Source organism: Sturnus vulgaris, chromosome W (assembly GCF_052056855.1).
Source record: "Sturnus vulgaris isolate bStuVul1 chromosome W, bStuVul1.hap1, whole genome shotgun sequence".
NCBI classification, from domain to species: Eukaryota; Metazoa; Chordata; class Aves; order Passeriformes; family Sturnidae; genus Sturnus; species Sturnus vulgaris.
In genome coordinates this window covers 36,897,690-36,912,852 of record NC_142282.1, presented here as the reverse complement: position 1 = coordinate 36,912,852, position 15,163 = coordinate 36,897,690, and the positions used below count along the sequence as shown (strand labels likewise).

Sequence of the window (15,163 nt, the reverse complement as noted above, 5' to 3'; positions counted from 1 at the left end):
TAAACTGATTTTCTGCTGTTGTATAAACTGATTTTGTCCCCTGCACTTTGCCTATTTGCATTTTTAAGATCAAAAGAACCATCATGACCCCTGCTCTGTATTAATAGCGAATCGTGACATTAAATTGGCATCACGGGCAGGATATTCTGACAGACAGAAGGGATGCAAGGTTGTGTGTAGTCTGTATCAGAGGAAGGAAGTCTTACTCCAGCCTCACCTAGCTGGCCACCTTGGATGGGTGAGCCTGTCTAGAAAGCAAGGGGGGTTTTTCTGATTTCCCGCAGACTGCAGACACCTTGGTGTGGAGCATCCCCAGACTCGCTTCAGGGCTTTGTCAACAGAATTTCACAAAAGATCTACTGGTGCAAAAGGCGGGTCACTGTTGTTGTTGTTGTTGTTGTTGTTTATGATGTTTTTGATACTTGGTGTAGTGAAGAGACAACCTGGTGTTTTGTAACTAAGGAGTGCCTCCCAAGTAGTTTGGTCTCTTCACCCGCAAAGGGGGGCACACAGCGAAAGCTGTTTCGTTGTGTGTGGTAACTTAAGCAATAGACCTCCCTGTTGTGGTTTTTACTTATCCCTTCACAAAATGACTGAGAATTCCACCGTAACAGATAAAGCTGCATTTTATGCTCTATTAGCTAAGTGTAGCACCAGACCGTCCCAAGGTGGGGAGGAATGGGGGAACAGTAATTGGTTTAATCTGGAGAATGTGATTGATAGAATATATTCTTTGCAACATGAATCCAAGTTCAAACTGGGCAAAAATAAAACCATGCTCTGCTCAGTTTTGGGAGCATGTCTTACGGCAGCCATAGAAACTCGCTCTAAGCGAGTTAGTGAAGAAAGTACAATTATAGATTCTTTGCAAAATCTTGTTCAAATTCTGCAAAAACAATTAGATCAAGAAAGGAATGAGAACCGTTTGTTGCGAGATGAAAATCATTTGCTACAGGCTGCCCTAAGAGAAGAAAGTACCAAAAAAGTAAACCAGAATGAAACACACGCAGAAACAGAAGAGAAGGAGATTGTTCACATTAATCAAATTTATCCCCAAAAGGAGTTAACTATAATGAAAAATCTTGGGGAACACTGCTGTCCGAAGTTGAGACCTATGGTTAAAACACAATATACTTATCTTGGTCCTGATGATTTTGTACCAAACATTTCTACAAAAGAAATCCCATATTCTGCCACTGAATTAGCAAAACTGACAAAGGAATATGGGCGACTCCATCATGAAGCTTTTACTTGGGCCTAAAATGGGGTTTTTCCCTTTCATCCGGTCTAGCTTAGGTGTTAGGGCGAAGTTTCCCTGCGCCCTTGCCTAATGGACGTAAATAAGATAACAAAGGAGGCTCTTTTCCCTAATGAAGTTACAGGGTTTATTTCTCGTGGGTAGCGAGGGAAAGAGGGAGGGGGAGAAAAGAGGGGAAAAAGAGACAGAGGCCAGGGGATACCGACCTTTTCTAAGGTCTGGAAAGGGGGGCGGGGAGAAATTGGATCCCAGCCAGCCCTGTATGGCCAGGAGGGGAGAGGGACCAAGATACAGGGCACAGCAGGGGTCACAGAATGTACCATTTACAATGTATCTAGGAAATGCAACATCACCCCGTTTTTTTTTGTTTAACAAAGTTGAAAGAAGGATATTAGTTTCATTCAAATTATGATGTTGCCCACCACTTGCAGTTGGTCGGAGGGTTAGATTGTTCCAAGTTTTTAATTTCTATGTGATTGACTACTGAGGTAGAGGGAATGAGACCATTAATGGCCTTGAAAACTAAGTGACGTAGGGTCCCGAATGCCGTTATTACAAGGAAAAGAATAGCAAAAATTAACATAATTGTTTTGACTATAGATGTCCACCACCCTGTGAGTCCCCAGCTTTTGAACAGTCCATTGAACCAATCTTCAGATTCTTGTTTCACTTGTCCGATTAAGTTGTTCATGTTTCAAAGGGCAGCATGGATGTTAGGAGCTTTTGAGGTCAGGTCCATACAGCAAAGTCCTTCAAATTCCTGGCACTCATGTCCGTGCAGTAGCAAGAGAAAATCTATAGCAGCACGATTTTGTAGTGTGGCCTGCCTGGTAATTTCCTCGTCTTCTAGGAGGGAGCTGATTGCGGTGCATGTTAAGTTTGCTTGTTTGACTACCCAACACTTTAGGTGGCCCAATTCACCTAGAGCTTTAGTTGCTGCAACCCACGGAAGAAACAGGGACACAGCAATTCTTTTGGACTTGGCCCAATGGAAAATTTCAGAATCACAGTTTGGGTCCAAATTGTCTGCACTTTTTTTTGGATTTTATTACCTGATTTGTTTTTGTGAGTCCAATCATTTATTAAGGTTTCGTTGGGTGCCAACAGGGACAACCGACCGAAGGTGCATGGCCCTCCTAAGAGCCGAGAAGGAATCCCTGCCCACGCCCGGTCTCCACAAATTAAGAACAATCCCTTTGGGAGGCTTTTGGGGCTTGAATAAGTTGGGGTGGCAGCTGCAATATGGCTTATAGTATTGCACCACCTTTTGGCAGTGAATTCCCCACGATATTGCATTATGTTGTGGAATTCCTTTATGCTAGAAGGTTTTGGGAAGATCCTAAAGTGAATGCAATATTGTGCTGGGTAGGAACCTAACAGCTCTAATTCTTGGGGTTCCTGAGTAGATTTGGGCAAACTTGGCAGCAACTCCTCTATGGGGTTCTTACTTACCCCAGCTTGCTGTCTATGATTTTTGTGTGATGAAATGGTGTGTGACTCAGGAATTTCATTGGACAAGTGTGTTTTAAAACTGGCTGAATATTCTCCAGCCTTCAATGGGATTCCTACCAGGCAGGTGGACATAGGGTTTGCTGTTGCTGCTGTGGACAGACATATGTTTTCTTGTTGGAGCGTTTGTGCCAGGGTCACCCAGATGTTCTGACGTGGTTGAGGGACGATCCATGCAGCTGCCAGACTGTTCAGTGTTAACAGGAAGACAGCTTGGATGGGGTTCATCAGGGGACTGAGAGAAGAGAAGCTTTTTTCTAAAAGGAAAGACAAACATTATAAAACCTGTTAAAAGTCTCTATCTGCCGCAATGCCACCCTCTATGAGGATTTTTTTCCGGCAGCGTCTTCTTTTTGAAGCCGCAGCCACTTGCTCCTCGTTCCCCTCAGCTGGAGCAGGATGGTTGGGAACATACGGTTTCACCCACTTTTGGGGAAGCCACCGAGGGCCTGAGGGGGTGGATATGCACACATAGCCACGCCCCCAGGTAACGAGCTCATAGGGACCTTTGATTTCCCAGGTTTCTGGGTCCCTAATCAAAACTGGAGGATGTTGGGATAACTTGAACTGTTTACCACAGTTAAAGTGACGTACCACAGGTGGACTCGTTCTCAAATGAACAATTCAGGAAATTGATAGAAAACATGGCTTTGCAGAGCTTCTGCTGTGGAGACATCCACGCAGTTGAACTGCTCTGTATAGCCAAAACCTGCTTGAGTGTCTGATTGGCTCTCTCTACTACACCTTGGCCTGTGGGGGAGTGGGAGGTGCCAGTTTTATGTTCCACTCCCCACTGCTGGACGAATTCCAGGAACTCCTTGCACTTATACGCTGCGCCCTGATCAGTTTTGATTTCCTTAGGGATCCCCAATACTGAAAAGGCTTGCACTAGGTGTGTTTTTGGCATGCATTGCCCGTTCACCTGGGTGGGCAGAGGCATAGACTGCACCTGAATATGTGTCAATGCTAACATGCACATATTTGAGGTGACCAAAACTAGGAATGTCTGTGATGTCTGTCTGCCATACCTCACAACTGCCAAGACCTCGGGGGTTAACCCCCATGCCTATTGAGGGCATGGTGTGCAGCTGACAGTTGGGACAGGTGGCCACAATGGCTCGAGCCTCACTCCGTGTTAGCTGGAACTGACACATTAGACCTGGTGTATTTTGGCGATACTGCTGGTGGCTCAGCTTTGCCTATTGGAAGATGTCAGGAAGGCGTGCTTGTTCTGCTGGGGTTGCTTGTTCTGCTGGGGTTGCAAGGGAGTCTGCCTGACGGTTCCCTTCTGCAATTTTGCCTGGCAAATCTGTGTGTGATCTTACATGCATCACATAGAACGGGTGTTCTCTATGAGAAATCAAATAAATTAGTTTGGAAAGCAACCTGAAAAGCTCCTCATTTTCGATGTCTCTGAGCACTGCCTGCTCCGCCCTGGACACTATCCCTGCTGCATAGGCTGAGTCTCTTACCAAGTTGATTGGCTCTGAGAACTTCTCAAAGGCTCTCACGACTGCTGCCAGTTCAGCTACCTGGGGTGACCCCTCCCCAAACTCAACATCAGCTTCCCAATGCTGAGTCTGAGGATTTCTTCAAGTCATCACTGACTTGTGGGACACCCCGGATCCATCCGTGAACGCTGTGAGAGCTTTGAGTGGTCTCCGACTCCTCTTCTGAGGAGGAATGAGGTGGAATTCCTCATTAAACAGCTCGTGAGAAGGGGCATGGACTGATATTTGTCCTCTGTAGCGGTCCAGGGCTAATTGGAGACTGGCATTGCTCTGGAGCAAGTGCTCAAACATCTCTACAGTCAATCTTTCAGGACAGTTCCTTCCCTCCTCAGACAGTTTAACAGGGAGGTGAATACATGTGAAGTCACAAACAGCTAGTTCATACAGTCTCATCCTTGCTTTCCGAATCAGCTGAGCTATTAACTCTTGTGGCTTAGTGATAGTTTTGGATCTTTGGTGGGAGAGGAAGACCCACCCTATGATTAAGAGTGACTCTCTCTGCCCCTGGATCCATTGGAATATTAACCTGTGTAAGTGTGGCAGTTTTCCTAGGGCAATGAATTTGAAGGGCAGCTCGGGCTGATAACGGTGAGCTTGCCTCTCTCCTAAAGTCTTTTGTACCGTTTTGATTGCAGTCTTTGCCTCTGGGGTCAGTTCCCTGGGAGAAAGCAGCTCTCTCTCCCCCTTCAATAAATTGAAGAGAGGTTCTAGGCCCTCATTAGTGAGGCCTAGCCAGGGCCTGACTGTTGCGTTTCCTAGATACATTGTAAATGGTACATCCCGTGACCCCTGCTGTGCCCTGTATCTTGGTCCCTCTCCCCTCCTGGCCACACAGAGCTGTCTGGGATCCAATTTCTCCCCGCCCCCCCTTTCCAGACCCTAGAAAAGGTCAGTACCCCCTGGCCTCCCTCTCTTTTTCCCCCCAAGCTCTTATCCCGCACTCTTTTTCCCCCACTCTCTTCCCCCCGCTTTTTTCCCGTCCTCTTGCCCCCGCTCCTTTTTTCCCCCGCTCTCTTACCCAACTCTTACCCCGACTTTTCTCTCTTCACCCGTGCTCTTTTCCCCCACGCTCTTACCCTGTTCTTCCCCCTCTTTTCTCTCTCTTCCCCCGCTCTTTTCCCTTCCCTTTTCATTCACTACCCACGAGAAATAAACCTTTAACTTTATCAGGGGAAAGAGCCTCTTTTGATACCTTAACTAGGTCTCTGTGGCTAGGGCCCAGGAGAATTTCACCCTAACACTACAGCTAGACCGGAGGAAGGGAGAAAGACCCTGTTTTGGGCCGAGAAAAAGCCTTACACCTGACCCAATTCAATGACCACCCACACAGGGAATGGAGATCTGCTAAGGTTTTTGGATTACAATTAATTTCCAATTTCTGTGGAACCATGGTCCGTGCAGTAATTTCCAGGCCCAGGTACTTCCAAGGTGGCATCCTTTGGACTTTGTCCTCCTGCAATTCAAATACAGCAGAGGTTAAAACTTTAACCACTAGGTCAAGTGTGTCTTGGAGTAGAGAGTTATCGGGGGCACACACAATCACATCATCCATGTAATGAAGGATGATGGCCTCCCCTCTCTGGGCACGCACATGGAACAGCAATGAGGCCACATGCCACTGGCAGATGGAGGGACTACATTTTAATCCCTGGGGCAAAACCTACCAGTGGTAGCGCTTCATTGGGGCTTTCTCGATTGATGGTAGGAACGGAGAACGCGAACCTTGGGGCATACTCTGGGTGTATGGGAATGTGGAAGAAACAGTCCTTGACGTCTAGAACAGCCAATTGCCAATCTTTAGGAAGCATTGTTGGAGAAGGCATCCCAGGTTGGAGAGACCCCATGTCCTCAATTACTTTGTTTATTTCCCAGAGGTCGTGGAGCAGCCTCCGCTTGTCCTTCCCCGGTTTCTTTATCACAAAAACCGGGAAATTCCATGCACTTGTGGTCTCCTCTATGTGGCCTTTAGCCAATTGCTCCTCCACAAGGTCCTCAAGCGCCCTGAGCTTCTCCTTACTCATCGGCCACTGTGCTACCTACTTTGGGGTATCATCTAGCCATTTCAACTTTTGGGTAGGGCGCTCTACAATGGCCGCCTCTAAAAATCCCGAGGAGTCTTAGGAATAATCAATTTTACCCCACACTGGGACATGGTGTCTCTTCCACATAGAGGGCATTTATAGTCTGTAACAAATGGACGGATGCTAGCCAATTTTCCATCTGGCCCCTCAATTTGTACTATGCTTTTTGATATTTTTGCCAATTTGACTCCTCCTACACCCTGGATTCTGCCTGCCACAGGCTGAAGTTCCCAATGTGGCGACCACATACTTTCAGGTATGATAGTCACATCAGCACCTGTGTCCAGTACCCCCTCCACATGGAGGTGATCTCATCCACGGGTTAGGTTGCATGCCAGAGAAGGTTTGTCCTCACCCACCACTTCTGCCCAGTAGACTTCAGGTGATTTTCCATCTACTGGGACGTCCGCTGGAACAGGAATGGCCTGGGCAAGGATTTGTCCCTCAACCAGGTAATATGGTGGTAGAGGACATCGTGCCAGGAGAATGAGGCCAGTTATGCTTCCCTTGATGGTCATGGGAGCTACCTCAATCTCTGGGGGTGTGTGTGCTGTGTCCCCGACAACAAAGTACTCACTGTCCAGTTTCATGTGGTTTAACGTCATGTCCTGTGTACTGTTAGGTAAGTCCACTGTAATGACTGTCCAATCAGGTGACCTGAAATGAAAACCTTTGGTAGTCACAAGCCGAAAACAGCCTAGTGGCTTCCAAACCTTGTTAATTGAACATTTAATATTTTCATTGCCATGCATCCCCACACCCTCTATCCCATTCTCTCCCTTTTTGTTTATTAAGAGACAGTCCTTTGCGAGCCGAGGGCTCTATTGTGTTAATGGCGGGTACGCGCTGTAAAGCAAGTATTTTTGTTTGTTGGTCTTCTTCTGTTTCTGGTTGTGTGGACAGTCTCTGGCGAAGTGTCCTGGCTGCTTGCACTGGAAGCAGATGATGTGCTGCAGCTGCTCTGGTGACATGGGTTGCTTCTTGGCTTCTGGTGTTACAGTTGCCGTGGTCTTTGGGTGTGCCAGTCCTGGATTTCTCTCATGTCCACTGAGCAGTTCTGTTTCCTGGCGCAGGCTTCTATCATCTGTGCTAAGCTAGGTGCTGGCTCTAGGGGAAGGCCAAGAATAACCCTACGGCAGGTTTCATTATCATTCCTCTGAGCCATCTCTTTAATTAATTCAGCTTGTACCACTGGATAAGACACCTGTCTTTCCACTTGCGCACGAAGGCGGTCCACAAACTGTAAGAAATTCTCAGAAGCAAACTGTTTAATGTTAACATAACTGCCTTTAGTATCTACTGTTGGTAATTGATTATAAGCTTTTTCTGCAACATTGCATATTTTATCCAGGACAGACCTGGATAGTACTCTGCTTTGGCTTTCGGGGCAATGCCAATCCTTTTCCCCACATAGGTGTTCATATGTTATGTCATTATTTTCTGCATCTTTTACATCATCTGAGCTTTTCAAAAGCTCTAGTAAAAGCACTTTCAAAGATCTTTTCCACAGGCTTTCCCATAGATCATATTCTGAAGGAGTTAACAGACATCGGAAAAGCTCTTTGATATCATATGGAACCAGTTCATTTGAGTTAAAGGTGGCTCTCATCATGCTTTTAAAGATGTCACTATTTCTACCAAATTCTCTCTGTACTTTACAAATTTCCTTTTTTATCTTGATAGGACAAAGGTTGATAACTTCTTCTACCATTCCTCTTACCAAGATAAACTACAGAAGCAACTGATGGTATATACTCTTTTCCTTGGTGTTGACTTTCAGGGCTGTGCATCCCCCCCCACCTGCACCGGGGAGCTGCCCACCCCCCCCCCCCACCAGGGGACACCATCCGTTCCGCAGGGGCTGTGAGCTGACCCCTCCCCACCCCACCGGCACTGAACTCAGCAGGGGCTCCACTGCCCTCCCCCACCCCGCAGCAGCTTGGAGGGAAGGAATGTGAAACCGGAGCGGGGGAGGGGTGGTGGGATCCAGGGTTGCAACACCTGTGGGCGGGTTCCCTGGGTGCCGTGCAGGGCGGGGTCTTGGAGGGGGGAGGGGGGCAGTGGATCGAAGGGCAGGGATGGATTATGGGAGGGGACAGGCTTAGGGGCAGGGACCAGAGGGTGAAGGGGGTTGCGGGATGAAGGAGGAGACACGTGGCTGCCACCATATGGGACCCCCCCCGCTACGGGCTGTATGGCACGGCCAGAGCTATCTGGGACCCCGACACCTTCAGGCGTAGCCACGTGGCCGTTCCCCAGAGGGGCAGGGAATAAGGAAGAAGGGCTGACAATTTTCGAAAAATTATCAGAACCGGGATACCGGGGAGGACCCAGGGACTCAGAGCAGCCACAGCAGTGCTGGGCGCCCTGCACCCCCCAGGGAGACCCGTGGGTCCCCTCCAGGTCCGGGTTATAGGATTTTGGGATAAGGGTAGTGAGTCTGAACCGTTTTGCTGCTGCTGTCTGTTGTTTTCTGTCTGAATTAAGTTTCCAAATTTCTATGAAAATCAGGAGGAATACAGAAGCTGTTTTATCTCCATTTTCCACTTTTAAAGTTAATAAATCCCCTATTTCATCCCAAAATAAAATCGAATTCATATTTTGCAATTCAAGGTCAGATTTTTCAACAGACAGCCAGCTGGCAAAACGGGCTAATTTTTTCTTAGATATTAAAACATTTCCTGAACTTAATATTTCCCTGAGTTGGTTTCTTATACTCTTTTGTAAGGCAGATTGCTGTAAGCCCATGATGTTTAGCAATTTGTCACTATATCTACCCCACTACAGTTAAAAACACAGGAAGAGAGTTAGTTGTTAAAACGTGCCGGGTACACTACGGTTTTCAGGCTTTACTGGATGCGGAGCCGATGTTAATTTTGCCATTTCTGTCGGTAAAACCCACGAGGCACTTGCAGCGCTGTAGGGACTGAACCCGCCACAAAAACCTGCAAACACAGCAAAAAACCGCAAAAAAACCCTCCGTGCCACCGCTTTGAAACCGATCAAATCTGCCTGCCTGCTGCTGCGCCTGGGTGACTGCGTCCAGCGCCCCCAGTCCGCGCACCACACAATCTTGCTGCGGGCACACTGAGCGGCGCGCATGCCTCGCACACGCCCGCGCCGTCTCTCTCCTCGAGAGCGGCGCCACGCCAGCCAAATGCCACCGGTGAGACCCCCACGCGGAGATCCAGGAACCCAAACGCCGCAAAAGGAGGCTTCCACTCACCTTTTCTTTCTTGCAGGCAGAGGAGTCTGAGTAACTGTAGTGGGTCTACATCCAGAACCGACCTGTCTGGGCTTCTGACAGGCTCCCGGTTCGTGCTTAATGGTCATCGAACTGCACAAAATGCAGGTTAAAGAAATTTAAGCTAGTTTATCATCTCCAAGGCTTCTTGAATCCCAAAAAGAGGAGTCACAGCCGAATGTGGGGTGCTCTGTAGAGACCATTCAAGTTGGGCGCCAACTGAGGCTTTTTCTCAGCCCTAAAATGGGGTTCTTTGCCCTTCCTCTGGTCTAGCTCACGTGTTAGTGTGATGGCTCCCGGGGCCCTTGCCTCATGGATGTAAATTAGATAACAAAAGAGGCTCTTTTCCCTGATGAAGTTACAGGGTTTATTTCTCATGGGTAGCGAGGAAAAGAGGGAGCAAGAGAAAAAGAGACAGAGGTCAGGGGGCACAGATCTTTTCTAGGATCTGAAAAGGGGGTCTGGGAGAAATTGGATCCCAGCCAGCCCTGTATGGCCAGAAGGGGAGAGGGACCAAGCTACAGGGCATAGCAGGTGTCACGGAATGTACCATTTACAATGCATCTAGGAAATGCAACAGTCTTTCCTACCTGCTCGATCAGAGGCACTTTAGAAGAGCAGTATGGACCTGAGGGGCAGATGCACATACCTTCACACACCTCGCAGTGGGACTGTGGTTAGAGCTGGAGGTTTGATACCCTTCCTGATAATTTGAGCCGTTAAAACAAAGCCAGCGGTAACAGACCAAGTGAAAATACAATGCCAGGTTGCAGAAAAAGAATGTTACCTATCTGAACACCTTCATAAATTCCCCATCATTCTCTTTGTTTAGGAGACCAAGCCAATGCCCGTGTAAATGAAAACAAGTGTGAATATTGATTTTTCTTGAATCAAGACTCAGCTTTATGTCCAAGTCAAAGGCCAATAAACCAGAAAGACTCCGCTGAGCACAGTGCAGAACTAACATGGAAGACAGTAATTTGACCTCTTATGTAAGCAGTGTTTGCTGGGGTCTTCATGCTGGAGAACAGGAATCAATAACACGCACTCAATATGAATGCAAAGAGCCGAGTCTTTATTTTTAACAAAGAGATGATTTTTATACGTTTTCAGTGGTTACTTAGAGTTTGTTACAAAGAGTACAATTGGTTACACAAAAGACGTATTGTCTTGGGGTGACTGTATGATGCCTATATCCCCAAATCGTCTGTTCTCTTGGTGTTGAATATTAAATTCTGCAACTTTAAGACTGGTTCCAGGAGTGAAAGTGCAGAGGGGGGAAGAAGAAGTGCAGAGTTTGTTATCAGAGACTGCACTGGCTCCCCCGCATTCCTGCTCTCAGACTGTGTTGTCTGCGGTGGACAGCGAGAGAGAGCTCTCCTTTCCTCTTGGTTAGTTTTTTGGCTAGCTGAGGCAGAGAAGCCCCCTGGATTGTTTTTTTGTTGGTTTTTTTTCCCCCATTTTTTTTCTGTTTTCCTGGAACTGTTTGAACCTGCTTTGGACTGAAAACCCAGAAGAGCACCGGGAGCTCACACCTGTGGCCCAGCGGGCCGGGCCTGAGCCGCGCCATTCCCCAGCACCAGAGGGACTGAGAGCAGACTGAGTGAGCCGGGCAGCCCACGGAAAGAACTCTTCTAAATCTGCCATCTCCTCGGAACGGCGAGAGGTTTTGCTGTTTGATATTGTTCATTGTTGCGCTGGGAGGTGTGTTGCCTGTTGAATAAACAGTTCTTTTTTTTCCACTTCTCTCCAATTTTTTTTTCCTTTTCCTTTTTCCCGAGGGACCTCATTCAGAGGTTTCCTCCCAAATTTGCCCTAAACCAGGACAAATACTTTTGGCGCCCAAACGCGGGGCTCGACAAAGTGGAAAAAAAAACTGTTCTGATTGCATTTTGATTATATCTACTCTGTATTGGGGTAAAGCAGTCAGTAACCATGTTGTTTGAAGTCATAATGTCTGCTGTGTCTGTCGGGGTAGAGGCCTTTATGGGTCTCGGGTCCCTAGGCTTTTTTGAGGTTTTAATACCTTTCTGGTCTCTAGGCTTATTTTCTTATCCAGAGATAGCTCCAGTAGTGTCCCTAACGTGCAGTTTTTTCAGTAGAGGAGCACAACTTAGAATAGCTATTGTGCTGGGCTCAGTGATAATGATTTATAGAAAGTTCATAAATCTACTGGAGTTTGTTCTAGGTATCTATGGTTTATGGTTTCTTTGTCCTACCCTGCATCCCAGTTCTAATAGCATGTTTTGGGGGTTCATTAGTAATTGCACCCAGTTTGTTAGAGGAGGAGCAGGGGATGAGGCTTTTCAGCCTTTGCTTTCTTTTTTCTCCCTTGAATCTGTTAAGTCAATTTTTGAGGATGTTCAGTTTCCCCTGAATGTCAAGGAAACTGCAGTCCTGGTATTTAATCTAGTAAGCTTTCTCTACATAGTCTGCAGCCTCTCTAGAGTGAGGGCTGAGGTGTCCAGAGGAGCTGATGGGACCCCTGACCCAGGAGTAGGCCCAGGTGTGGAAAATTCTGAGTGGTGTGGGGAATGGGAGAGAATGGGCAGAACCCTGAAGAAATTTTCTGATCCCCCAGCCTGGGAATTTTCACATGAACAAATTCAGAACCCAGACGAGGTGGGGAAATACCTGGAAGAAAAGTGTCATGATGATTCTAATGAGAAAAGGATCATTGCAATAAGCTGGGCCTTAGCATATGCTTATCGCACACTGCTAGATACTGTAGGGCAGCAGAGAGAGGCAGGGGGGCAGGGAGATAAACCAGCCAATACCCCAGTCACTCAGGCTGTAGCTAAACCAGATAGTAAACCTAAGCCACTGGCAGTTGCTGCAGGAAGAAAACACACCAGCAAAACTGATCGGCCAGTGGACGATGATGATGAGGGGGAAGGGCCCTCAAGGCAGGCTTCCGATACAAAATCAGAAGTCAGGGCAACTGGCACAGGATCAGAAGCCAATATTGAGTCCCTATCTCTGAAAGACCTTCGTGGCCTGAGAAAGGATTACACCCGACGACCTGATGAATCTATAATTAGTTGGTTGGTCCGTCTCTGGGATGCTGCAGGCGAGGCTACAATTCTGGATGGCACTGAAGCCAGGCATTTGGGATCTGTGTCACATGATCCAGCTATTGACCAAGGAATGATGAGGGGGGCTAATCCTCAGAGTCTCTGGGCACGGGTCCTGGAAAGTGTGGCACAAAGATACCTGTGTGCAGACGATCTCTATATGCAGCAAACCCAATGGAAGACCATAGAACAAGGGATTCAATGCTTGAGAGAAATGGCAGTGGCAGAGATTGTCTTTTCAGATGACCTAACAACTAGGAATACAGACTTGGTACCATGTACACCTGTGATGTGGCAAAAAATTGTACAACTTGGGCCACAAGAATACTCTTCTGCTTTAGCAATAATGAAGGGGGATGACAGGGAGGAGACCGTGCTTGATATGGCGAAGAAGCTAAGAGCATATGCAGATGCTGTGCATGGCCCAACAGATGCCAGAATTGCAGCTGTGGAAACACGTCTGCAGAAATTAGAAGATAGGATGGAGGAGAATCATAAGAGACTCAGGGAGGAGATTAAAGAGGACATTCTCCAAATCTCGGCTATACGGATCAAAGGTTCTGGCCCCAAACGTAAACGCTCCCCAGATGGGGAGAGAAGACCCTTCTCACGAGCTGAATTGTGGTCTTTCCTGCGTGATTCTGGAGAAAACATGAAGAAGTGAGATGGAAAATCTACTACTGCTCTGGTAAAACGGGTGCTTGAATTGCAGGACAGCGAGATGCAGAGAGGGAGTTCCACTCAAAGGGAAGCAGCTCCAGTTGCCCATAGCCAAACTGCCAATTACGATGATGATGATGATGATGATATGTCCAATCCCCTTGAAGGAACCTCCAAGACATATGCTCAAGGAAAGAAGAATAACCAGGCTTAGAAGGGCCCTGCCTCTAGCCAGGTAGAGGCTAGGGAAAACTGTGATTTTTGGACTGTGTGGATTCGTTGGCCTGGCACATCTGAAACACAAAAATATAAGGCCTTGGTTGAATCCGGTTCGCAGTGCACACTAATCCCATCAAGACATGTGGGGACAGAATCTGTTTCTATTGCTGGTATAACAGGGGGATCACAGGATTTTACTTTGGTCGAAGCAGAGGTGAGCCTGACTTAAAATGAATAGAAGAAACACCCTATTGTGACTGGCCCAGGAGCCCCACGCATTTTGGGCATAGACTTCCTCCAAAATGGGTATTTCAAAGATCCAAAGGGACTCAGGTGGGCTTTTGGAATAGTTGCTGTAGAGGCAGAGGGCATTAAACGATTGAACACCTTGCCAGGACTATCAGAAAACCCATCTGCAGTAGGACTCCTGAAGGTGAAGGAGCAACAAGTGCCAATTGCCACCTCAACAGTGCACCCCCGGCAGTACCGGACGAATCGAGATGCCGTGGTCCCCATCCACAAAATGATCCGTGAGCTGGAGAGCCAAGGGGTGGTCAGCAAAACCCACTCACCCTTCAACAGCCCCATCTGGCCTGTGCGTAAATCTGAAGGAGAATGGAGATTGACCATAGACTATTGTGCATTAAATGAGGTGAATCCACCGGTGAGCTCTGCTCTGCCGGACATGGTGGAACTCCAATATGAGCTGGAGTCCAAGGCAGCAAAGTGGTACGCCACCATTGACATCGCCAATGCATTTTTCTCCATTCCTCTGGCAGCAGAGTGCAGGCCTCAGTTTGCTTTCACCTGGAGGGGTGTGCAATACATGTGGAACCGACTGCCCCAGGGGTGGAAACACAGCCCCACCATTTGCCATGGGCTGATCCAGGCTGCATTAGAAAAGGGTGATGCTCCAGAACATCTGCAGTACTTCGATGATATCGTGTGGGGGAACACAGCATCAGAAGTATTTGAGAAAGGAAAGAAAATCATCCAGATTGTCCTGAAAGCTGGTTTTGCCATCAAGAAAAGCAAAGTCAAAGGACCTGCCCGAGAGATCCAGTTCCTGGGAGTGAAGTGGCAAGATGGACGGCGCCAGATTCCCAATGAGGTCATCAATAAGATCACTGCAATGTCTCCACCAACCAGCAAGAAGGAAACACAAGCTTTCCTAGGTGCCATAGGTTTTTGGAGAATGCACATTCCTGAGTACAGCTAGATTGTGAGCCCCCTTTTCCTGGTTACCCGCAAGAAGAACGATTTCCACTGGGGCCCTGAGCAGCAGCAAGCCTTTGCCCAGATCAAGCAGGAGATCGTTCATGCAGTAGCCCTTGGCCCAGTCAGGACGGGACCAGAGGTGAAGAACGTGCTCTACTCTGCAGCCGGGAACCATGGTCTGTCCTGGAGCCTGTGGCAGAAGGTACCTGGTGAGACGCGAGGCCGACCACTGGGATTCTGGAGTCGAAGCTACAGAGGGTCCGAGGCCAACTATACTCCAACGGAGAGAGAGATCTTGGCCACCTATGAAGGGGTCCAAGCTGCCTCAGAGGTGGTTGGCACAGAAACACAACTCCTTCTGGCACCCCGACTGCCAGTGCTGGGCTGGA

The 15,163-nt window shown here is 47.8% G+C and overlaps 1 protein-coding gene and 1 long non-coding RNA gene across 2 annotated transcripts in view; one reads left to right on the top strand and one right to left on the bottom strand.

Moving 5' to 3' along the window:
- The window catches only part of LOC148220117 (endogenous retrovirus group K member 8 Gag polyprotein-like), a 70,809-nt gene extending 56,627 nt beyond the window's left edge, over positions 1-14,182 (top strand). Inside the window, exon 3 of the mRNA XM_088155755.1 lies at positions 14,168-14,182. Within this exon, the coding sequence (XP_088011881.1) occupies positions 14,168-14,182 (15 nt within the window). The remainder of the gene's footprint in view (positions 1-14,167) is intronic.
- LOC148220114 (uncharacterized) overlaps positions 1-15,163 on the bottom strand; it is a 643,144-nt gene that overhangs the window by 165,953 nt on the left and 462,028 nt on the right. The gene's annotated exons all lie outside the window — the stretch shown is intronic.